The sequence below is a fragment of the Panthera uncia genome, chromosome D1, assembly GCF_023721935.1.
Source record: "Panthera uncia isolate 11264 chromosome D1, Puncia_PCG_1.0, whole genome shotgun sequence".
NCBI lineage: Eukaryota > Metazoa > Chordata > Mammalia > Carnivora > Felidae > Panthera > Panthera uncia.
In genome coordinates, this window is record NC_064808.1 from 89,944,064 (window position 1) to 89,968,431 (window position 24,368).

At 55.2% G+C, this 24,368-nt stretch overlaps 2 protein-coding genes across 2 annotated transcripts in view; one reads left to right on the forward strand and one right to left on the reverse strand.

The window, feature by feature from the left end:
* The window catches only part of ROBO4 (roundabout guidance receptor 4), a 13,539-nt gene extending 10,367 nt beyond the window's left edge, over positions 1-3,172 (forward strand). The window contains 4 exon segments of the mRNA XM_049655042.1: positions 1-235; positions 372-730; positions 2,186-2,392; positions 2,515-3,172. The exon segment at positions 1-235 is cut by the window's left edge and continues 9 nt beyond it. Of these exon segments, the coding sequence (XP_049510999.1) occupies positions 1-235; positions 372-730; positions 2,186-2,392; positions 2,515-2,525 (812 nt within the window). The 3' untranslated portion in view covers positions 2,526-3,172.
* Positions 3,173-4,888: 1,716 nt separating this feature from the next.
* Positions 4,889-20,699, reverse strand: ROBO3 (roundabout guidance receptor 3). Its single transcript, XM_049655055.1, has 27 exons — positions 20,540-20,699; positions 17,034-17,360; positions 16,539-16,696; positions 15,940-16,060; positions 15,705-15,843; positions 15,277-15,404; positions 14,877-15,001; positions 13,497-13,668; positions 12,972-13,195; positions 12,695-12,755; positions 12,202-12,385; positions 11,845-12,011; positions 11,217-11,338; positions 10,801-11,026; positions 10,470-10,591; positions 10,048-10,219; positions 9,709-9,894; positions 8,790-8,937; positions 8,456-8,595; positions 7,944-8,138; positions 7,645-7,783; positions 7,277-7,489; positions 6,747-6,898; positions 6,511-6,618; positions 6,120-6,287; positions 5,451-5,629; positions 4,889-5,132 (listed from the first exon to the last, which is right to left on the reverse strand). Exons 1-27 carry the CDS (start codon positions 20,697-20,699, stop codon positions 5,121-5,123), a joined length of 4,248 nt encoding a protein of 1,415 aa, XP_049511012.1. The 3' UTR covers positions 4,889-5,120.
* Positions 20,700-24,368: the final 3,669 nt, after the last annotated feature.

Consider the following 24,368-nt stretch of genomic DNA (forward strand, 5'->3'; position numbering starts at 1 on the left):
AGCCCCAAGCTCCCTCCTCCCTCCCACTGCCAGCCGCCCCCCTCCCCATCCCTGTCCCCTCCAGTCCCCCCAGTCCCTCCAGCCCCCAGGCCTCTTCCCTCTCTGGCCCCAGTCCACCTTCCAGTCGTCTGTCCAGCTCCTCGCTGTCATCCCTGGGGGAGGATCAGGACAGTGTACTGACTCCTGAGGAGGTGGCCCTGTGCCTGGAGCTCAGTGACGGTGAGGAGACCCCCAGGTGAGTTGTCTGAGGGATGACCAAAGGACTGGAGATACGCACACAACAGGGGTATGCTTATCTCAACTGGTATGTGTCTGCTGTGCCAGTAGACCCACCTCAACCATAGCACTGTGTCCCATTTTGCCTTTTCTAGGAATAGCGTCTCTCCTATGCCAAGGGCTCCTTCACCCCCTGTCACCTACGGTTACATCAGCATCCCGACAGCCTCAGAGCTGGCGGACGTGGGCAGGGCCGGAGGAGGGGTGGGGTCTGAAGTGAGGGGCTTGCTGTGCCCACCCCGGCCCTGCCCCACCCCCACCCCCAGCGAGGGCTCCTTGGCCAACGGCTGGGGCTCAGCCTCCGAGGACAACGCCCCCAGCGCCAGAGCCAGCCTTGTCAGCTCCTCTGACGGCTCCTTCCTTGCGGACGCCCACTTTGCCCGGGCCCTGGCAATGGCTGTGGACAGCTTTGGCTTTGGTCTGGAGCCCAGGGAGGCTGACTGCGTCTTCATGGGTATGCGAGACCACCCTGCCTTCCTCCTCACCCCACCCCTTGGAATGAACTCAGATCCCATAAGAACCCCTCCCTCCTTTTCCCCAACCAAGAGGCAAGGCTTCCTAATCATTGTCTTTGTTTTTTTTTTTTTAAGTTTGTTTCTTTATTTTGAGAGAGAGAGAGAGAGAGAGAGCCCTCGTGAGCAGGGGGAGGGGCAGAGAGAAAGGAAGAGAAAGAAGTCCAAGCAGGCTCAGTGCTGTCAGCACAGAGCCTGATGTGGGGCTCGATCTAACAACCGTGAGACCATGACTTGAGCCGAAATTAAGAGGTGGGCGCTAAACCAACTGAGCCACCCAGACACCCCCCAATCATTGTCTTTGTGGTTATCCTTAAAACAGCCAGCTTTTATTGAATGATCACTATGCCCCAGGCCCTGTGATAAGTGCTTTATATACATTCAATGTTAACAACTCTATGAAAAATATTCTTTATCTTTCTCTTCCAAATGAGGGAACTGTAAGTCAAACAGGTTTTTGAACTTGCCCAAGGTTGCCCATAAGAACAAGGACAAAATGTTCAAGTCTAAAGCCCAGAGGCAGCCAGTTGCATTGCCCTCCCCCCAGGTCCCTCGTCTTACCCAGACACCAATCACCAGGAAAGATTGCTCCCCACCTCTTCTATTTACTATTTACTCCAACCCCCTGTTTCAGATTCTCCTCATGATGGGAACTTCTCTTTTCTCTCTTATTTCCCACTGTGCTTGCAAGCCCTCCTCTTGTCCTGTCTGTGGCTGGGGTAAAGAGAAGATGGGCTCACTCCTTCACATGTCTACCAGAGTGGGACCATTATCTCCATGGCAACAGAAGGTAGCTCAGGCTCCCGGTGCCCCTTCCTCATACACTCTGTCAGATCCCCTATCGCCATCTTATGAACCCCAATAAAAACAACCAGGCTTGTAGTAAACGGGAAAGCAAGGATTATCCAGGGTAGAAGTGCCCACAACAGAGGGAGAAGAAAGGTGCCCGGGGAGAGGAAGGGTGAAGGGAAAGAGTATGGATAGAGGGCCAGAGCTGGGGGGCACCTGGGTGGTTCAGTCAGTTAAGTGTCTGACTCTTGGTTTTGGCTCTGGTCGTGATCTCATGGTTTCCACACCAACAGTGTGGAGCCTGCTTGGGATTCTGTCTCCCTCTCCCTCTGCCCCTCCCCCCACTCACACTGCCTGTCTCTCTCAAAATAAATAAATAAATAAATAAAAAGAAGGCCAGAGGTGGGCTAGGAGGAAACAGTTCAAGCTATTCTCCCTAAGAAACCAATGGACTCATCCAGTGGCCCCCAGAATTGATGGGCCGAGTTGGGGCTAGGTTATCTTCTGGGTTGCATGTATGCCTTAAGGAGGTCCTAAGTGTTCTGCCCTAAACTGGTCCCTCAGAGTGAAGGCCAACCCTCCACAAACAAATCTACCCTCCCTGACAGATGCCTCCTCACCTCCCTCCCCCCGGGATGACCTCTTCCTGACCTCCACCCTCTCCCTGCCCCTGTGGGAGTGGAGGTCAGACTGGTTGGAGGACATGGAGAACAACCACAGCCAGCGGCTGGGAAGGGGGCTGCCTCCCTGGCCCCCCGACTCTCGGATCTCTTCCGGAAGAAGTCAGCTCAGCCGTCCTGGGCCCAAGGCCGGCAGTAAGTGCCTGTCTGCCATACTCTTGGTGGAGGGATTCTGGAGAGGAGCCAAGAGGGAACCCCTGGGGTTGGAGAGGTGAGATTAAGGAGGGTAACTCCATTCTCCTTCAACTTCCCTGCAGGCTCCTCATGAAGTGTACCTGAGACAGGAGACGGCCAAGAGGAGAATCAAAACCACCCCGCTGAGGAGTGTCAGTCTTGGCCTGTATTCTCTGCAGCTGGGGGACCACCTTGCCTCGCCACCAGGACAGTTCTCCTTCCGGGATTGTGAGAGCAAATGAAAGCAAAACAAAATAAGAGCAAAGCAGACCTGGAGCCCCCGGTGAGCAAAAAGTCATCTCGGCCTGCCTCCTACCCCTTGCTTTCTCCTCTGCTCCATCCATCCCAAAACCGGGTCTTGTGGCCTGAGAAGTAGGCTTATCTCCTGATCTCCCCACCCCCACACTTGCATCACCAGAAGTGGAAGAACCAGAGATCTTCCCGGAGGACTACAGCATCTTGTGGGACAGGCTGGTTAGGGAAGGAGTTTTATGGAGCCATGCCTCTCAGGAAGGCACCTTTCCTACGTAGGCAGGCTCACTTTTCCCCAGCCACACCCGTAAAGGAAGGACGGAGGAACACCCAGTGAGGACCAACCTTGTTTCCAAGGCAGAGGGTCCAGAATGGACCTAGGGAGGGAGCCAAAGGAAGGGTGGTGGGAAAATGTGGGGCCAACACCCTCTTCATACTGTGGACTCTATGAGCTTAAGAAATTGATACCATTAAACTGAAATGACTTGAGTTAGTTGAGATCATCCCCCAGAGCACCATTCTGGGGAGGGTACCTGGAGGTATGGGAAGAATTCTCTCAGTTGGGGCGGAACTGAGCATTCGTTGGCACTCAGGGCATGTCACTTATTTCTGTTCTGCAATTGAGGGAAGAATTACACGCGTCCATCAGATTTTCCCAGTCTGCTGGTCGTAGCAACTGGTCCTGGGAAGACACTCCTGTTTTCAGCGGTCCCGGTGCCCCGCTCCCCAGAGACCAGTCCCGGATGGTTAAGAACAGGTGTTTTCTTAAAATAGACAAAAGTAGCTAGATTCCACAAAAGGTAGGACCACCGATAATGGTTGCCTAGTGAGCACCCTTCAGACAAAACAACAGCACCGAGAAATGGAGCAGGACTGACAAGCCTGAGCCACAGAAAGCGGGGCAGATGGGGGCTGGTCTTTTTTCTAACTTGGTGGGAAAGGCAGGGGCAGGACACACACAAGCTGCAGGGGATGGTGCTCCTGCATGTGACCAGGGCCACCGGAGGACATCTTTAAGGAGGGCTGACCAGGAAGCAGGCCCTGGAAGGGGGTGATAATCCCCCCCGAAACCAAGGCAGCTCTACCTGGAGGCCACTCTGAACTCAGAGGCTGCGTGAGGCCGGGCCTGGGGGACACGGTGCTGCCTGAACTACCTTAAACCGGCCCGTCTCGTCTGGAATGTCATAATCTCAGGATGAGAAATCAGTGCTCCGGATACATATCCGTTCCTCTCTATTTGCTTTTCCTTTTTTGGATTTTGTTTTTCTTTTAGTTTCCTGGTAAAATTCCTTTTGAAAACATTCCAACCCTGTTTGCCAGACCAAAGGAGAAAAAGGGATTTGTGCACACTTAGGTCAAAGTGGCAGGAGAGGTCAGAGGCCTGGGCTTGGGGTGGGGGTGGGGAGTAGTGGCCATCCCCTGAGAGCCCAGAGCAGTTCCTGAGCCTGGGGGTGAAAAAATGAGAAGGAAACAAACCACAGAAAACCAGTGAGTGGCATGGGCTGTGGGTGGGGGAGCAATGGTCACTATGGCATTCGGGGCCAATATTTTAAAAAATCCTGTGTCAGCCAAACCCATCACATTAGGGTCTCTCCTGGCCAGGAGGTATCTGTTTGCACACATCCAGGGTCAGGGAGCCTGACAAAAGCCTGTTTTCCCTTCTTGGCTGGGGTTTCCCCCATCAACTCCTTTCTATTATTTTTTTAAATTTTTTTTAATGTTTATTTATTTTTGAGAGAGTGACAGACAGACGGAGTGTGAATGGGGGAGGGGCAGATAGAGAGGGAGACACAGAATCTGAAGTGGGCTTCAGGCTTTAAGCTATCAGCACAGAGCCTGATGCAGGACTCGAACCCACGAACCATGAGATCATGACCTGACCCAAAGTTGGATGCCTAACCGACTGAGCCACCAAGGTGCCCCAACTCCTTTTTTGTATTATTATTGTTAGGGGCATATTTCCCCCTAGAGAAGAGATAGACCCCAGAGGAGGGCACCAAGGGAGAGCCTGGCTTAGTTGTCTGAAGGTGGGACAAGTTTCAGCTCCTTCAGGAGGCAGGCCAGGCCAGCATCTCTTAGCCCCTGTCCTCAGCTGGTGCTTTTGACAGAAGAGTTTCAAGCGAGTGCCTTGATCTACACTGTCTCACAGTCTTTCTTCCCCATGCCCCGCATGAAACCAGACAAGCAGGGCCCAGAGCTCTGAACAGACTCTTTTTATTTGTCCCTTTTACACATGAGTTTCAGGTAGAAAGAGGTGGAAAGTTTCTGGTAGGAAGAGCTGGCTCTCTGGCTTTTAAGCATCATTGCTGGGAGGGAAGAGGGCCCCCCCTGCTCCTCTCTGCTCACACCCATTTACCAGGGGGAGGGGCTCCCATCCAAGGCTCCCGGCCCAGGGACAAGCCCTTCCCCGTGGAACTCCTGATAGCCTCATCCAGGGTCATCTTGGTTCCTAGAGAGAGAAAGAGGCTAGTTTGCAAGGCCCTAGGCCCTGGCAAACAGGCTATAGTGGGGGACGTGCCTCTTTTCTCCTCAGCCCTCCTCCTGAACCCACTCTCCTCTGGAGAGCCCAGGCTCCTCCACATATCACCTTGTCCTCACCCTTTGTCACCTGTTCTCCAGGATCCCTCCCTTCCCCCTCACCCACTGGGTCCCCTCCTTTTTGACACTTGCTCAGAAAGCCCTTCTCTCCTTTCCTGTTTCCAATCATCCCTTGGCTCGCCCCTCCTAGTCTTCTCGTCTCCCATAGTTTGCCTACCCCAGCCCCCACCTCTCCGCGTTTCCGTCCTGGTCTTTGGCTCCGGCTCCGGCTCCGGCTCCGTCCAGGGCCCCGGGAGCCTCGGGGGCTGCTGGAGCCTCTGGAGGAGTTGCTGCCAGCTGTGGAACAGGTGCTGGTGCCCTGGCCCCGGGACAGGAAGCTGGGTCGGCTGTAAGGGAGCCAGGCCTCTTCTGCAGCACAAGAGAGAAGGGCCACCAGGCCCGGGCAGAGAGCAGAACGTCACTGTTTGCCCACTGTACCACCTTGACCGCAATCCCAGATCTGGAAGGAGGGTGGAGGACAGGCATAGGGCCCAGGCCCTTCTGGGGGCTGAGGAGACATAGAACACCCAGCACATGGCCTTGACATAGCACCTGCTCAGACACCCAGAGGGAGCTCCCGGGCAGAGGGAGCCTTGGGAAAGGAGGGACAGAACACGGAGCCCCACTCTTGCCTCTTCTGGGCTTCAGTCCTGGGAAACTATACAACTTGGCAACTTCTGGGGATCTTTCCCAGAGAGAGCTACAGAGACATGTGTAGGATTTGATCAAGTGCACGAACCCCGCTGAAGACGAGGGGTGAGCTGGGTGAACATTAGTCCTTCATGGCTGTACTACACTAGCCGCCAGTCCCACCTTCTTGGGTAGGGATGACCTTCTGGCCTTTCCTGGCCCTCCTTACCATCCAGGTGGGGACCCCGCTGGGCCCCCAAGGGCCCGGCCTGCACCATTCTCCTCTCTCCACTGCGCTCCCGTTCCCGTTCCAAGGAGGACATGCTGCCTGCTGCCCTCAGCCCTGTGGCCCAGCTTGCCTCTTCCTCTGGTGGCGGCAAGGGTGGCGGGGGCAAGTCTGGGGAGAGACCTGTTTTCAGCAGAGTCTCCCGCTCCTCCTGATACCAGTCTTCCTCCCACTCCTACTCCCTGGCACCAGGAGGCTGCGACTGAACAGCCCAAGATTTGGGTGCACGTGCTTCCTCCTCCAGCACCACCCCCCCCCCCAAGCAGAGCTCACCCTTGGTTTCCTGCCTGTTCCCCCCTCCTTTCACCATCTCTCAGGCCCCTGGCACCCTCACCCCCAGGACTGTGCTCCCGTCGGTAGGGAACAGCCTTGGGTTTCCGGATTCGGGCACGGGGCACTTGAAGTGGAGGAGTCATCTCCCCAGGCACCTGCCGGGTTCTCCCTGTAGCATTAGGGGACAGGAAGAGCAGGTGAGACAGAGGATCAGGAAACAGGCTTGAGGGTTAAGAAGAAAGAAGCTTCCGAAGGGTATGGAGAAGTAGGAGCAGGTTAAGGCTTCTGCAGACTCACCTGGGGCACTGCTGGCTGTACTAGGGACAGGGCTGGGGCTGAGGTGATGGGAGGCTGTGGGTCCAGCACCCAGGCCAGCAGGCCTCCCTTCATGGCTACTCAGAGTGGGCTGGGATACACTGAGAGGGGAACTTGGACCAAGGGGCACCCTCCTGCAATGACATGAGGCCTCAGCATTTGTTCATGCGACAAACGCTAAGTGCCTACCATGTGCTAGACACTCAGACGAACAAGGCACAGCCTGCCCCCAACAAGGCTCCCCAGCTAGTGAAGTATGAGGAGAGCCATGTCTTTGAAATGCCCAAGAAGCTTGCAGAACCAGTCCAATGGAGAAACAGTCTGAAGGGAGTGAGAGACCTTGTCAGCCTCCACGTTCCTTCCCAAATCACACTTCCACTGTGACGTGGCCATGAGACCTCTGCGTCCCAGATTCATCCATCCATCCATCCATTCATCTATCCATCCAGTCATCCACTCCATAGATATGTACCCAGGGCTTATAATGTGCAAGGCATCATATACCTCCCTACCTGGGCATCTGGTGGAGATGGGGGATGTCAGTGGGGGGCTGGGGAGGGTCAGGAGGTGAGGGGGTAAGAGTGGCTGTGGACTGCTGTCCATAGGAAGATGTGGGAGAGGGGGCTTCCCCTTGGGACGGAGGGACCAAGCACCCTCCACTGGAGCTGGGCTCTGCCAGGTGGCTCCTCTCAGGCATTGGTGGACACCACTCTTCTGGCTCTGAGCTGGGGGCAAACAGGGGTGACTGAGTAGCTTCCATACCTCCCCTTGGCCTTCCAGTTGCCCTCTTCCCTTCCTCTCCCAGCACCTCTGCCCTCCCCCTGCAGGAGACCCTGCAGTCCCATCTGTATAGGGCATCCGCAGCAGGGCACATCCTTACCCGCCCTCCAGCTCCTCCTCAGGCCCCTCTAGGCAGCTCAGTTCACAGGAAGGGGGAGGTGGTGGCAGGGCTTCTGGCCAGTTGAGAGAGGGCATCTGCACAGGTTTTCCCAGAAGCTTTACTTTGCCTCCCCTGGCTCCTGAGGAGGGTAGGATGGGGACACACCAAGATAGGAGGCAGATGAGAAATGTCAGAAAAAAAGTGCTGGGCTAGGTCCCAGAGGGGAACGGTAGAGGATATTCTTTGGGGATCCTCTGCTCAGAGCTAAAAGGGGGGGGTATCTGGAACTACAGTCATACCACTGTTCCCCTGGCTCCATTCTGGAGGAGCATACTGGCTCCAGGTGCCTGGATCCCCTGAGGGATTTGGGGGGAATCCCCCATGGAAGGTCTGCAGCTCCTCCCCAGCTGGGTCAATGGTGCTGTAGACAGGACCCTCAGTCGGGGCGGCAGGACCCCGGGCTGTCTGAGCCAGGTACAAGGAGATTCCTGCTTCTGAGGAGGAGAAAGAGGGAGGCCAGGGGGGGAGGCAAGGGGCAGGGGGCAGAGACAGAAAAATAGCGGACAACAGGAGAATGGAGGGCAAAAGGAGATCCCACCGGACCAACTTCTCCCCCTTCCCAAACCTTACTTCCAAACCGGGGTGAAGGTTAGGCATGAGAGAGGCTCCCCCAACTCATATCTTCCCCAAGGACTGACCAACCTCAGGAAGACTGGCAATCCTCGGCTCCCTTCAGTTTGCCCCAGTAGGTTGAGAGGAGAGAAGGGTGTTGGGGGCCAGGTGGGCCCCTGAGAGAATTAGAACTCCTCACCATTGTAATATCTGTCATCTGGGTCAGGATTGCTGGGGCAGCAGCTTCCCCTGGGCTCCGGGGCTGAGGGGCTTCGAGATGGGTGGGGCCACGAGTCTGCTAGCCATGGGTAGGGGGCGGGGCCAAGGCCCATGGGTGGCCTGAGGGAAAGCACGTGAACGCTGGGGACTGAGAGCCAGCGAATGTAAGAGTAACCAGGAGTCCTAGGGCAGTGATGGAGAATTTGGGGGTGACAGGTGGGAGGCAGCGTGGGGAGGCACTGAGGCCTGGGGAGGAAGGAGAATAGTCTCTTGAGGGAGGGGATTATCCTTGAGAGATGAATTAAGAGGATTACCTGGAACTGGCTCCAGAGAGGCCCTCTGAGTGTGGGAAGGACACTGGGGAAGATGAGGGGGACACTGAGTGAGAGAAGGGCCCGTACTTGGGGTCTGAACCCCACTGGAGCAGAGATATCTTACCTGCAGGTGTGTAGGCAAAGGAGGCTTCCGAAAAGAAATCCATGGGAGAAAGAGGAGGGTAAATGGAGAAAGGGTCAGAAATACTCACATTCTTGTCCCCTTCTTGGCCCTGGTCCCAATTCCACCACTCAACCTGTACCCTGGACCAATTTCCTCAGAATTTCTAGGAGTGGGACTCAAGCATCAGTATTTTTCTAAAGTTCCCAAGTGATTCTTATGTGTAGCCAAGATGGGGGGGCCCCCTGATCTCAGAGACCTCTGAATCTCTCCAGATACGCCCCTTATGGGGGAGCAGCAGAAATCAAGTCGCCCCTCTCAGCGGGCCCCACCTTTCCACCCAGATCCCGCCCCACAATTTAACGTCCAGGATCCTGGCCACCCACCTGCTGCTAGGCCCCGCCTTTCAGGAAGTGAGTTTTCCCCCTCTCCAGAATTGCCCCTTCTATACAGAGACGGATGGCAAAGCCCGCTGTCTTATCGAGGCATCTTAGGGGGAAATTTTACCCCTCTCCCCAGATTCAGGTACGGGCCCCGCCGTTCCCCCAGTCCCGTCGGCTCCCTGCCCCATCTTTGCGTACCCTGCCCCTCTGCAAGGGGCTGAGCTGTAGTGCGACCCCTTCCTTCTGACCCCCCCCCCCCCCCCCCTACTCACCGAGCCGTGAGCCCCTCCCGTCCCGCTCTCGGTTCCGCCCGCCTCCCTCCCTCCAGGCTCCGCCCACTCCAAGGCGCTCCTCTCGGTCTTCCCAAAGCCCAAGTGCGCCCCTCGGCCCGCGCAGGCCCCCAGGTCCCGCTCACCCGTGTAGTGACTGAGCTCCTTGCGCTGCCTCCGGCGCCGGTAGAGGACGCCGCAGAGCCCGAGGAGCAGCGCCCCGCACGCGGCGCCGCTGCCCGCGAGGAAGGCAGGCTCCCGCAGCACCCTCGCCAGCCGCTCCGCCAGCCCCGGGCCCACCTCGAGCCCAGGCTCCAATCCCGGCGGGGAAGCTGTAGGGGTCAGAGAGGTGAGGGGACTAGGGGCCTGGAAACCCGGGAGCGAGGAAGGGGTCATCCTTGACCCCGCAGGCACGGTTACACTAGGACCCCACTTCAGCTCCCCAGCGCACCCACCCCCACCCCCACTCCCACCCCTGGACTCACGCAGTTGCACTGACACCGGGGCACTGGCCACGCCCACGCCCACGCTGGTGGCCGCCGCGACCTGGGTCCGGTAGAGAACACCGGGCAGCAGTCCCCGGAGCACCGCGGAGCGTGCCCAGCCTGCCGCAGACCGGTTGAGGTGGAAGCGACTCTCATTGCCCAGGCACCATATCTGGGGAGACGAGACCGGGTTCAGAGAGTCTGAAATGGGATCCTGGCCTCACGTGGAAACTTGAAGCTCTGAATGGTAGAGGGGGCTTAGCCAGGCATCGTTCAGCCTGGAAGGATACTCTTGAAACCTCTCTGCTTTCCCCCAACCTCATCTCCAACCCCAAAGCCAGTCCTGGGTTTCCTCCTCCCTAATCCTAGCCCCTAGGTCCTCCCTCTCCCTCCCCTCCCCAGTCCCTTCTCAAACCCTGTACCTGGTATTCCTTGATGATCCCATTTTGCTGGGAAGGGAGTGGAGGTTCCCAGGACACTGTGACACTGCTGTTGCCTTCACCCCCCAGGGCTACTGTCACTCCCTGGGGGGGACCACTGGGGGCTGGGCCAGGGTAGAGCATGGTGAGAAAGACACAGTCATGCCAGCTACCCTTCCTGCCCCAACCTGCCCCCTCCCAGGTTGACATCTTAGGGAAGGGAGGTATCTTTTCTTCCCACAACTCCCCTTGCTCTCCCCCCGCAAACCTTTATCCTCCCCCACTCCCTCTTTCCTGTTGTCTATTCATCAGCTCTGTGCACCACCTCCCTTACCCTCCTCAGGAATGCTTCTGGTCATGAAGGGACTTTCAGGCCCCAGCCCCTCCTGGCCTTGGGCTTGCACCTTGACCTGAATTTGGGTCCCTGGGGGGAGTCCTCTTAGCACAGTACTTTGCTGGCTTGGGGACTGTAGGTCCAGTACTGTCCAGTGTCCCCCATCAGGGCCTGCTACCTTCCAAGACACTCGGAAACCTTGCACCAGCTGGACTGGGCCATCTACCTACAGGAGACAGGACAAAGCATACCAGAAGGAGAGGTAAGGACCACACAAGTCCTCCAGGTCCTGTCCCTCCTCCACTTACCTGTCTTTCCCAGCCACTCACTTCCCACTTTCCCGTACCCATTCTTGGAGATCTCTACCACCCCCATCATCGTCCCTGCCCTTAACCTCGTCCCCATGCCACACTCACAGTCCAGGACACCTGCAAGGTCCGGGGCCCAAGGACTATGGGCTCCTGCATATGCACGGCCACTTCAGCCAGTCCCCTCTGGCCTCTCCATGGGTCCTCCACTGGCCTGGATGGGTTGCTGTCTACTGACCAAAAAGCCCACTCAGCAAGGGCCACCAAGGATAGAGTCAGACTGAAAGTGTGCTGTACAGACTGTATCCTCAGTCCTCCAGAGCACACCCCACCATCAGGAGGGGGCTGGTCAGGGGAATAGCTTCCAGAGGTGGGCCTGTGTGTCCAGCGAATGTGAATCTACTTTCTGCATAACCACATATGTAGCCTTTAAAGACCTCAGTTCCTCATCTCTAACATGAAGATGAACTCTCCAGTGTCCCTTCTAGTCCTCATAAGCTACGTTATCTGTGGGTAAAAGGCTCAGAAGTGAGGGGCTACCAGGATGACCCAGTTTCCCTCTCTCCCCTCTTCTCTTGTCCCTAGATGAGAGGGAGGCCTGACCTACTCCAGGCTGGGCCACAGTAGAGACATGACACAGCAGAAGAGAGTGGCTGTGCTCCCGTGGTTTGGGGGGAGGCGTGCTCTGCAGCATTTCATGCCATAGCCTTGAGCCAGGGACTCTGGCCCTACTCACCCCGGGTGCGGACAGGCTCAGAGACGGGGCTGGGCTCACTGAGGCCCCAGGCTCCCACAGCTCGTACCAGGAACAGATAGATGGTGTTGGGCTGCAGACCGCTGACAGTGTGTGTCTCCAGCTGCACGCCATCTGCCACTGTCCGCCACGTGTTGCCAGCTGCTTGGCTGCAACAGGAATGGGGTGACAGACTTGTCTGAGCCTGGGGACCCCTCATCCATTCTCTGTGGCCCCCTACTATCTCCTTGCCCTGGGAGAGGGAACTGGCAAAACTCTCCCCACCATAGCAAAGACCCTAAGGACATAAGATTCCCTTCTTCCAACTTTCCAGGTTTGCTTTCAACATTTTCTCCATACCTGAAGGCCTCTATCACGTAAGAGGTGACTGTGGCCCCGGCCTGCGGGTTGGGCTTCCAGGTCAGGGTAATGCTGTTCTTGGTGATCTCAGTGACCAGTGGCTGAGAGGGAGGCCCTGGAGGGGTACTGGGCTCCGTAGGGGGCTCTGATGAAACTCCCCAGTCCTCTGCAGTGAGGCGATAATCTTTCAGTAGAAGGATGGGAAAGGGACGGCACCTGCGTCACCCGCCTCCTTCCCAGAGAAGCTCTGGGGCTGTGGCATTTGTAATGGTGGAGACGGGGATGTGGTTACTGAACTGATCCCTCCTCACATCTGCCTCCCAAGGGCATCACTTCTGTCAAGCTCCTCCTCACCACCATGGCCGTGGCATTTGGAAGATAAATCAGTTCTGGGGCTCAGGGAGGTACTGAGTACCTTCGAAGCAAGTTTGGATGAAGGTGCTGGCAAAGCAAGGGGACAAACAAAACTCACCCCGCCTCCTAAGCCAGCTACTCCATGTGGCCTCCCCTGTGGAACTCTTGGCCACACAGCTGTAGAAACCCATGTCCATCTCCTGCAGGAGAGGGTAGAGGACTGGCAAACAGAGTGGATCAAGGTAGGGCGAGGGGGTGGCGGTGGGTATACAGAAGGGTGGGGAGGGCACTGTACACTTTAGACGGTCTAAGCAGAGGAGCAGAAATGGAGTTAATCCCAGAGGGTACTTCCGAGATTTGGGCATGCGGACTGTGTGGCCATTCTCCGTTACTCAGGGCCCAGGGGTGAGACTCACCTGCACCCTGGCGATGTACAGGGTACCGTTGGCCATTAGATTGAGTTGCACGTCGTCCCCCTGCAGCCACTGCCCGTCCTTCTTCCACTGGATGCTAGGTTGAGGGTTCCCAGTCACTCTGCATGGCAGCCACACAGAGGAGCCAAGTGCCAGCGTCTGATTGGCTGGTCCCTGGAGGATGATGGGAGGCAGCCCGTCCAAGGAGGAGGCTGAGAGAGGAAGAACTTGGGCACCTCAGGAGAGGATCCTGGGTTCAGGAAACCAGACCCTTGTCCTCCTTCTCTGCTCCTTCAGCCCTCCTTCCCCTGGAGATTGGAAGGGTTTCGATAACCATCTGTAGTCTCTGCCTGGAACCAGCCATCTATTACTGGCTTCAGTAGCTGATTTCCTAACTTCAAGGCCATGTCTCAGGAACACACCCCTCCCCTTGCAGACATATGATACAGAACCCAAGAAAAACAGATGTCCTTAAGCCATGATTTCCTTCCAGGCCATGGGGCCAGGCCTCTCTCCATGAGCACTTACCTGCTTTTACCTCCAACAGGGCCTTGGCCAGGATGCTGCCGGCCACACTAACAGCCTGACACACATAGTAGCCAGCGTCCCCACTCTGCACATCAGTAATGTTGAGCTGGCCTCTGGGAGAGACTGAGAAGCGCCCCTTGGGCTGAAGTGGCTGACTGGGGAAAAGCAGGACCTGTGGACAAAGCAAGGAACCGAGATAAGGAATGAACAGGCAGCTGGCAGAGAGATCCCCATTCCCATCAAACCCCCGAATTCAGAGAATCCCTAAGGTTCTAGTTCATACTGTCCCCAGCCAGTTATATGACCTTGGGCAAAATAGTTAGATTCACTCACAAAAATGTGGAAATTTTATGAGATGATATTGGGGTGCACTTCCCAGCTTTGTGATTACTAGTTGGGAAACTCTGAGCAACCTATTTAACCTTCCTGAGCCCCAGTTTCCACAAAGTTGATAGTCATGAGGATAGTCATGAGGATTAAATGATTAAACATATGAAAGTCTTTTAATACATTGTGTGATAGTTGTCAAAAACTTTCCCCTTCTTTCTGGCTTTAACATTTTACGTTACCTAGATACATGGAAGGTAGGGAAGGTGGTTGGGTCACAGGTAAATGGCACCAGGCTGATCCCCTGATGGATACCTACTCCCACCCTCTACTACCACCAGCATTTTTATTCATTTAAAATACAGCAATCCCAGATGCTAGAGAAGATATTGGAAAATTGTGGCTGTGGATTTGAAATGAGGTAGTGGGAGAGCTGGTTTTCCAGGGAGGTGGAGTTAGGCAGACTTATTTTATTATACTGACCCTGCTTCCTAGGAGCAAAATGCCCACCTTTCACCTAGTGGGCGGGACTCGTGTTGTAACTTAAGTTAATGTTCCTTCCTGTTGTGCAATCAGCAATTTGTTGCCGAAGATTGGAGAGGGGTGCCTGTGAGCTCCCCCTGGTGGAAGTCCCTTGTAAAATGATGAACAAGTAATGCTGTTCGCTGAGCAGCTTTGGTACAGTACACACTTTCCAGAGCAGCATATTAAAGCCCAGACCCCAGGGGTCTGGGAGAGGAGGCATCCAAGTGGATGTGCTACATCCTCAGGGCAGCCTTGCCTAAAATAGAAGGATTCTCAAGGAATTACCATACAGGACTATTTCCTTTCACCTAAACATATTATCAGTTTTTTTTTTTTTTTAAAGTGTTCAGTATGTTAGCTAGCCCTTTTATATTCATTATCTTATTTGACCCACCCAAATAACCTGCAAGCGTTTCTGGGAGGACCAAAGGTAAAACAGAGAGAAGTGTGCAGAGAATACAGAAGCAGGGAGGCTAAGACCCAGAGGAGAAGATTGTGGGAAGGCCCACCATGCAGCTGGCCACCTACTTGACTTCCCTCCTTCTGCCAGAAGATGGCAGGTGGGGGGTTTCCTTTGGTCTCGCATTGGAAAGCCACGCTCTCTCCAGGAGCTGCCATCTGGTCCTGGGGCTGGGTGACCAGCTGGGGAGGGACTGGGAAGGGGGAGGGGATAAAGGAACAGGGAGTCAGGGTACTCAGAAGGGAGACTGAGGGAACAGGAGAGAGAAGCCCAAGCTTGGCTTAACTAAGAGCAGATATCCATCTCTTGTTCAAGCCTGTTCAGCTCTCTCCTTCTAGAAGTGTCAAGGGATCCCCCACCACCACCATATCTCCCATTCTGTCCTTTGTCCCTCATTCTCCTCTTCATCCCATCCTCCCTGGTCCCTCATTTCATCCCTGCTTCTGACAGTCCCAGGCCGGCCCTCACCGTGAACACTGAGGGAGCCAGATGCTTCGGCACGGCCCACGCTGTTCTCAGCCACACAGGTGTACGTCCCCTCATCGTCCGCACTCACACGCCCGATCCAAAGGCTGTGGTCGCTCCGGATCTCATACCTGCTCCACTCCCCACCCCCAGAATGGGTTGGCCACAGCTAGAGACCCCTTCTCTCTCCCCCAGACAGACACCAGGATCAGGGTACGTAAAGACAAGGTAGGCCTCAACAGGGACAGAGGCTGGTACCCATGGACCCATAAAAGGAGCTGGGGACTGGAGAGGGGAGGGGCCACAGGCTCCAGGGTAACAGATTTCTCTGAGCTGTCAAGTGAGAGGGTGTCTGCCTGTCCCTTTTCTAGGGCAGGGTGTGCTCTTGAGTGGTTGGGTCTCCTTACAGGCAGGAGGAGGGGGCTTCTCACCTGCCTGTGGGTAGTTCCCCATCTTCCTTGCGCCATCTTAGACGAGGCGGGGGATCTCCTTGCACCTCACATGGGAAATCCACGGGGGCATCTGCCAGGACCACCTGATTCACAGGTCTACGCAGGAATGAGGGTCGCTCTATGGATCGGGAATGAGTGAATCATCAAGGGATCTGCACAGCTTCTTACTGCCCAGGCTGCACACCCCCATAATTCCCAAACTCCCTGTGCCTACCCAGGACCACAAGTTCGGCTGCCCCACTCTCCCGTTCTCCTGCCATGTTGGAGGCCACACACACATACATCCCTGCATCACTCTTGAGTGTATGTGACATCATCAGCTTCCCTCCACGAATCTGCAGAGTAATAATGGTAACTTTGGTCTTTTGTAACCATCAAAGTATATTTATTTATTTGATCCTCCTAGTAAACTAATGAAAACCTGTAAAGTTGACTCACTTATCAGATAAGGAATCCTTAAGTGATTTACCCAAGGTGGGGCTCAGGTCTGTGTTTGTTCCCACAGCCCAAACCACCTCCCACAAGTCCCTGGGGCATCTTGCTCCCCACCTAATTCATACCAGTTTCTTCCTATCCATCCTTAACTTATCCCTTACTTAATAGCTGCCTCTCAGCCTCTGGTCAGCTGATACCCTGACCTTAAATCTCCTGCCTTATCACATCTAAGACATTATTCCTCGCCCCTCCAAGACCCTGAGATTCACTGCTTCCTCCTTTGAGACATACCCAGCCCCCTAACCTGTGGTCCCACCTCTCATGATGGCTCTGGCCCTGGCCCTTAGTCAGATCCCTAGCCAGGGCACGCCTCCTCACCGTGATCCTTCCCTCCTCCTCCTTGAGTCTTGCACTGTCCTTCTTCCAAGACACGGAAGGCTCCGGGTGGCCACGGGGAGGCACGCATTCCATTACCGCTGGCTCCCCCACTGCCACCACCACGTTCCCAGGAGACTGCCGGAAATCATCACGGAGGACTGTAAAGAGAGACAGACAGACAAGGACAGAGACAGAGACAAAGAGACAGTGAGAATGAATGACCAGGGGAATAAACAGGAGTAACTGGGTTAAGACACAAGGCAATTGTTTTGGGGAGGGCTGTATCACCGCAGACGGGAACTCTTGCCCAGGGGCCAAAATACCAGGGCCACTTCCTCCCTCCGGTCAAGGCATGGATGTTAGAGACCAAAGGTCACGGTCTCCAAAGAAGATGTTGAAGGAGCTGAGATCGGGCTGGTTCTTGATCGGATTATCTGGTGCCCTCCCGCCTCCCCTAGGCTGGGGAAGCAACCAAAGGACAGTGAGGACTCTCACCTGCCACTTCTAGCGAGGCATTTCTACTAGCCGCTGCCCCCAGGTAGTTGCGCGCCACGCAAGTGTAGACACCTTCGTCGGGCCGCGCGCGGCGCCCGTGAACGATGCGCGGGAAGAAGAGTGCCCCGCTGGGCAGCAGCAGGCGGTGCGCGCGCGGGTCCTCGCGCGCAGTGGCCACTCGCGCCCCATTCTTGTACCACTCGATGTTGGGCCGGGGCCGGCCCTCCGCGCGACAGGGCAGAGTGGCCGGCTCGCCTCTGGAGACCAACAGATCAGGCGGCTGCTCCACGATGCGCGGCATCGCGTCCTCCGGCTCGACCCTTGACGCTAAGAGTAGGGGTGTTGGCACAGAGCATTTAGACCGGGAAATTAGGGGAGAGATTGAGGCTCCAGAGAGAAAAATAACCACTCCTGCCCACCCTGCCCACCCTTTCTCTGTAGGGTCCATTGTCTCCTCTGGGAAGGCGCTCCCACGTTCTTGGGCTGGTGAGGACACACCTTACAAACAGGCAGATCGGTAGAGGAATCAGGACACCAACTCCTAGGCTGGCTTTCTAGGCTGCCCAAAGACAGACACTAGCCTTCTCTCTGGCCAAGTTTGAGTGACAGGGCTTCCCCTCCAGCCCACTGTTATTCAGTCTCCCACCCTCACTGGTTTTCAGATTGTCCTTGCCCCTGAAGACCTGCACCAGAGCTAACACTTGTTTCTTGGCCCTCTGCATGGCCGCGGGTCATAAAAATGGAGAATGGGGACAAGCCTGGAGTCCCTCCCTTAGGAAAGGTAAGAGGAGAGTGATCCGACTAGAGACTGGACTAGAAGGGGTTCTTAATCTGGAGCCCATGAATGGACATGGAGCCCTTCTTCTTCTTCTTCTTTTTCATTTCTTAAAAAAAAATTTTTTTTTTTTTATTAAGTAAACTCAATGCCCAATATGGGGCTCCAACTCACAACCTTGAGATCAAGAGTCACCTGCTCTCCCAACTGAGCCAGCCAGGTGCCCCTCTTACTGACACCCCAGACAATCATGCTTGGAAAAACCTGTAGAGTCACAGGACTTGAGTGAAAATGGTAGTGAAAATGTTAGTAGTGGCTCCTTTTCTAGAGGTGCAAAGTTTTCAACAGATTATTCTACAGGTTGATCGACAGAGGCTAAGAACCACTGGGAAGGGATTCCTCTCCTTCCTGTCTCATCAGATCCATTCACCTGGATGTTCTGTTCCTGCCTCTCACTTGGCCTACAGACTTCTGCTGGCTTCATCCTCTGCACTTGCCTTGGGATCCAGGATCCTGGAACCCATTAGGCTCAGACACTTCCAGCTTCTTCTGAAGTGGATTCGTAACCCATGGTGGCCAGTAGGCGCCGCTGCTGCCTCGCGTGATTTGGTGTCCTCCGATAACCAGGGACTACCCCCGCTTCTGTTCTCTACCTTACCCTTCCCCGCCCGCGCCCCTCCCACTCTGTTCCAAAATCCGCAGGGACCTCCCTGTAGCTTCACGCTTCGTGTGGGATGGGGTTTCATTTCCCCACCCCTACCCTGAGAAGTTCTTATGGAGACTAGGCCGGAAGGAGGTTGCCCCATGCTGGTACTGTCCCAGGGAGAATTTATTTAACTGGCTAGGACCAGATTAGTGTCCCTCCTACTTAGGGAAGGGAGTAATTTTTCTCCGGTTGCTTCCTTCCAAATGGAGATCTCTGCTTCTCGGTGGTCTCTTCCCCTGCACCTTGTCCCCGTCTGGTTTAGACAGACCTCCATCCTGAGCGACACTAGAGTGGTGAAGAGCTCAAGGGTCGTCCTGGAACCAAGTAGGGCTGGGATCTCAGATTTGACACTTCCTGACTGCAAGAACTTGGGCAAATTACTGAATTTGTTTGAGTCTCAGTTTATTTATTTTAAATATGGGAGTAGTGACAGGGTTGTGTTAAGATCATAATATATGTAAAGCAATTGAGGGAAGGCTCAATATATATGTCAATTCTGTGATGACTTGAGGGCTCTCCCTCCCTGGCCTACCTTAGCTTATCTTGGCTACTATAGTCTATACCTGACTCAGATTCTAACAGGCCCCAATATTCCTTTGTTCCCCGTCACAAATCATTAGAGTGTACTGGAAATAGGTTTGTTATTGCTAAGCTTTACGTTGCTTCTGTGACCCCTGGGGTACTTTTCATCTTTTCTGAATTTGTTTCCCCACTTGCAAAATGTGGCCATCAACACCTTCCCTACATACCTCCTTACATTTTCCAGCTTGAATGAGACAGTGTATGGTGGAACCTACACCGTAAGAGCGCTGGGGGAACGGAGGTGTGTCTGGGGCGTCTGTGAGAAGGGCTCTCTCTGTGCCTACCCTCCTGGGAATCTACAGCGGGTCAGGAATTTGGAGACCTCCGGCTCATTTCCGACTTTCTTCGTCCCTGCTCCCTCGTGTACATACCACACCCTTCTGGTCGGCCCTTTCCCCCTAATTCCTGTAGACACAGCTGCAGGCGCCCTTTCCCTGGAATTTCTTCCCTGTCATTCCCGGTCTCAGGAGAGGCTCAGACAGCAGCTAATGAATAGCTAATGATCATGCTAATAGGGCTCTGGGGCTCCTCCCCCAGCACCTGGAGTACCCCAGACACAAACACATGCACATTGTCTAGGTCTCCTTTACCGTCATCTTCGAGTTTCCAGGACCGTGCTGCCCCTAGATTCGAGTGGGTGGATGTCAAGGGATGGGGACTGGGGAGGAACCACGGGGGAAATCACCCGCAAAGAGGTCCGGGAAAGCGGGGGATTCCCGACACCGCCCGCAGGGGGCGCGATCGGGCCTCTCCCCAGACTCCGGGAGATCAACTCTGGCCGCCTCCCCGCCGCGCTAGGGGCGAGCGCGCTGTCTAGTCATTTATTAATCACCGTAATTAGCGGTAACGACCTCGCCGCCGGCGCAGCCAGCCCGCCGCAGTTCCGCGGGGTGGGCCGGGGTGAGTTCCACCTCTGAGGGGCAAACTTCTGAGTTTCCCTAAAACGGTCTCAGCGTCTGTCGCCCTCTGTAATAAACACACCCAACATTTTAGCTTCCTCACTCTAATCCTAAGTGAGCTCTTGGAAAACTTAGGGTCCCGAAGGAAAACTTGCTACCTGGGTGAGTCACTAAGTGGCGCGGCTTGGCCACCGCGTTCCCTCCTCTGCCCTCCCTGCAGTGCGTCCCAGCCACTCTAAGCTCCGTAGCTGCCCGTCACCAGCCACGGTTCTCCTCACTTGGGGCGGCAGTGGCGGTCGGTGGGGCAGGTGGAGAGCAACGGACTTAGCAGCCATCTCCTCCGAAGCCCTCGATCTTCCGTCGATACCTCCACTCGGGTGCTAGAAGCTCCAAATTATCCCCTGGTCCCCAATCCGGAGGAGGCGCTAGGAGGCGCCGCTTGGTCCCAGTTTTTGGGACAGGAGCTCTTTGACCTCCCCTTCCACGACGCCCTCCCACCTTACTCCACCCCTTGATCTGAGGTCCCCATGGAGCAAGGTCTTACCGTTGAAAGAGGGATCGCCGGGGGGCAGCAGGCTGTGGTTGAGCGCCGCTACCGAGGAGTTGAAGCCGAAGAGCAGGTCACTGGAGTTGGAAATGTCCCCCGCCAGGGAGTCCGCGAACAAGTTCATCTGCAGCAGTGTTTTGAGCAGGTAGCGCAGCATGGCGCGACCCAACTGGGACCGGGGCGGGGGGCTCGGGGCCCAGCCCCTGGGTCTGAGACCCGCGGGCCGGGAGCCGTAAGCCCCTCCACAGCCTCTGCGCACTGCCCCAGCCACGGTGCCGCTCTCCTGCCGGCGCGCCTGGGTACGGTGCGTGCCTCCGCGTGCCCTCCTCCTTCCCTCTTCCTTCTCTCCACCCCCCAGTACCGGGGTCCCCCGGGAGCTGGGCGGGCGGAAAGCAGGTGCCACGCCGATCACGGCGTAATTAAGGGATTAATCCGCCTCCTTCCACCCTCCCATCCCCACCCGGATGGCCGCTAGCAGGGCCAGAGACAAGAGTTGCGTAGCGCGCGAGTTGGAGTCCCCGCCCCGCGCCCCGCGTCCTGGTCGGGTTCTGGACACCGCAGGAGAGTTTCCCTCCTTTCTCAAAGCAGCCAAGATGAGGGGCGAGGCTCTGTCGGACTCTGCCCTTATGACTGACTTTAAAACAAGAATCCCATCTCTCTTTTAACGGCCCTTAGGCAAAAGAGCAGGACCCTCTGGCTGTCAAAGCCCTGGCTTTCATTTCCTCCCAAGTCCGGGGTCTTAGCGGCGCAGTGCTGGAGGCTGGGGTGGTTTGGAGCGGAAGTTGGGAGTGGGTGAGGAATAACTGCATGGCACGTCCACCCCTTTACCCCGCGGCCGCCCGTTTGGCAGCCGAGAGGTCAGGGGACAAGGTGCCGAGTCTTGAACCGGAGTCCTGCTTCAGACGCTCTAATCTACTAGTTCTTGCAGGAGGCTAAGAACAAGGATAAAACCGGAGGGGGGGCGGAGCCCCAGGCTCCCAGGCATTTAACAGCTATATGCATACCTCTGGCATCGATTTGCATACTTTTGCATTACTGTGCTCTGACATTGTCTATTAAATTGTTTTACCTTCTTGAGGAGACTGAATGAATCAGATAGTCCAGGACAAAGACAAAGAGAGCAACATTGTTTCTGTAAAGGCAAGTTCAAGAAAAGAGGAGGGGTTGATGCAAAACTCGTGCACATCCTGATAACGGTCTTTCCCATGGGGAGCAGCGGGGAGAAACCATGATCCCCTCTCCTCCGTCCAGACTGCTTCTGAATTTTCTGCAGTTCTTTTTACCTGAAGATCTAGTCCCCCACCGCCCACCCACCCGTCCACTCGCGCGTGTACACACACACTCACTCGCTCACTTTCCTAGGCTGGAGATAGCATTGGGGTGTCAAGGGAAGAGAGACCGGGGGCTTCCTATCTGGGGTAAGGTCGTGTTGATGGCTGAGTGGTGGAGTTCTAGCTCAGTCATCAGTTTCTGTATGATGAGATCACCTTAGTGGGGTCGCTTCTTCTGACCTGGGAGGGGCTAGGTGAACAGGTCGAGATTCAGAGAGGCGTCTGCTATACGGTCGTAGAGCTCCACAGTAAGCACACTCAAGAGTTGGAGTATTCGGGCAGGCAGCGCTCCAGTGAACCGGAGACTTTGTCAAAGGATGGCAGGCTTGTCCCAAAACTCCACCCTCAATCCACACGCTGGCCCCTGTGGCCTCAAACTAACAAAGTAACAGGTGTTTAGGTATCTTCCTACCCTCTCCAGTCAGCTTTGCCCTGAATTTAGCAAAGCCGGAAGCAAAGGTGCTGGGGGTGGTGGGGGTGGTGGGGGTTGGGGCGCGCAGACAGAATTGTGGGAGGCAGCGCCCTGGGAGCTGTTCTTTCAGCACCTCCTCTGCCCGTGCTGAACTTGGGGTCTGGCGCCCCACAAATGGCTTAAATCCGAGCAGACCATGAGGCTGAAATGAGCTGGGGTAGATGAGAGAGGGGGTAGCGACACATTCTCTCTAAAGCACCAGGATACTAAAAGATGGGATATGACGCCTGTCCCTTACCCCAGGGCCAGGCTGCATTCAGGTAACATAGAATCTAAGGGATAGGTTTCCCTCACCAGAAATCAACCCGTTCAGGAATGACCAGCCCAGAAATGCGTTCTGATCCCATATATGCCAATTAGAAGACACCATCGCTCTGGACTTCAATTTCCTCATCTGTTAAGGAGAAATTGTACTACTTTCTCTGCTCTGATGCTTCAGATTTCTGGCTGGGGGCCCTCTGCTCTGCCTCCTGCTGACTGGGGTCACCCAGGTTCCATCACACCAGGGCTAAGGCAGGACAGAAATCCGGGGTCCTGGCACCTGGCCCTGCTGTGGGGCGTGGAGGGTTGCAGCAGACAGGAAACTGCATCCTGCCATGTGGCTCCTGCCCCATCCTAATCCCCTGATTTGCTCCCTGTCGGCCTCTCAGCAAACACAGCGCCTGCCAGCGTCTAGGGGCTTGTCACCCTGTTAGCGGATTTGTTCCCTGAGACAGCGCAGTTAATTGGCCCTTTATGTGGGGATCAGGGCGTATTTGCTCAGGGTTCCCTGAGCGGAGGCTGCAATTCAGCCCATGGGCGAGGCTGCTTCCTAATCCCTGTCATCCTGATTTGGAGGTTTGACAAATAGTGGGGCCACTCTCCTTTCCGGGACCCTCCTGGCCTGAATCTCCCATTCCTCTTCTACACCTCACCCCTTCTTGGTACATTCTTTTTCCTATCCACACCTTTCTTCTTGTTTCTCTCTGTTCTTTCCTTCCTTTGTACTTCTCTGTATCTCCAGAATACTCTCCCATTAAACCAAGTCAGACCTAATGACAAAAATTAGGTGAATACTCAACTGGGGGTATACTGGAGAACAAATACCTCCCAAGTCTAAGTTCCCTCCCCCTGCCCAAGTGTTCTTAGAACCCTAGAACCCAGAGAAAAGACAGAGAAGGCCCAGCAGGGGTCACACCTTCCAGTTCTGCAGCCCACTCTTTCCCTTCCTTTCTTTACTTAAAGTCAAAGGGGCAGCATGAAAACTGGCCCTGCACCTTTTCAAGTACAACTTTTCTCTGGGCTATTCCCAGAGGCCATTATAGAAGGAGTTTGCCTCCTATTTGTCTCCTCACTGGCCGCCCCTCTCCTCCCACAAAATACCAAACTCTGGCTTCTACCTCTTACGTAGAGAGAGTAACTCTATCTCCATTTCCTGACTTGTAGACTGTAGGTGCTTGTGTAGCATCTGAAACACTATGTGTGCATTGCAATCACAGGGCCCTTGTGTAGGGATCCATTCAATTCATTTGTAAGTTTCCACCTTAGGCTGAAAAAAGAATCAGAGTCGAGTTCTGGGCCCATCCCTTCTACTGTGTCAGGAGACTACTTCTTTTCCAGAGACTTATCAGTAATAGAGTCTGCACTTTATTTTTTTTTTTTATGTTTATTCATTTTTGAGAGGGGGGAGGGGCAGAGAGAGAGGGAGACAGAGGATCCAAAGCAGTCTCTGTGCTGACAGCAGAGAGCCCAATGTGGGGCTCAGACTCACGAACCCTGAGATCATGACCTGAGCTGAAGTCAGATGCTCAACTGACTGAGACACCCAGGCGCCCTTAGAGTCTGCACTTTAAAAGGAAGTGTAAGGTAAGGAAGAGAAAAGGAAGTTTGGAAGTTAGCAGACAGTAGAGAGAGTAGCAGCAGGCAGGGAGGTTGGGGAAAGTTAAGCCTATGGAGAAAGAAGTTTGTTCTGATAGGGTTATGGTATCTAGGGGGAATGTGTGTGTGTGTGTGTGTGTGTGTGTGTGTGTGTGTGTGTGTGTGT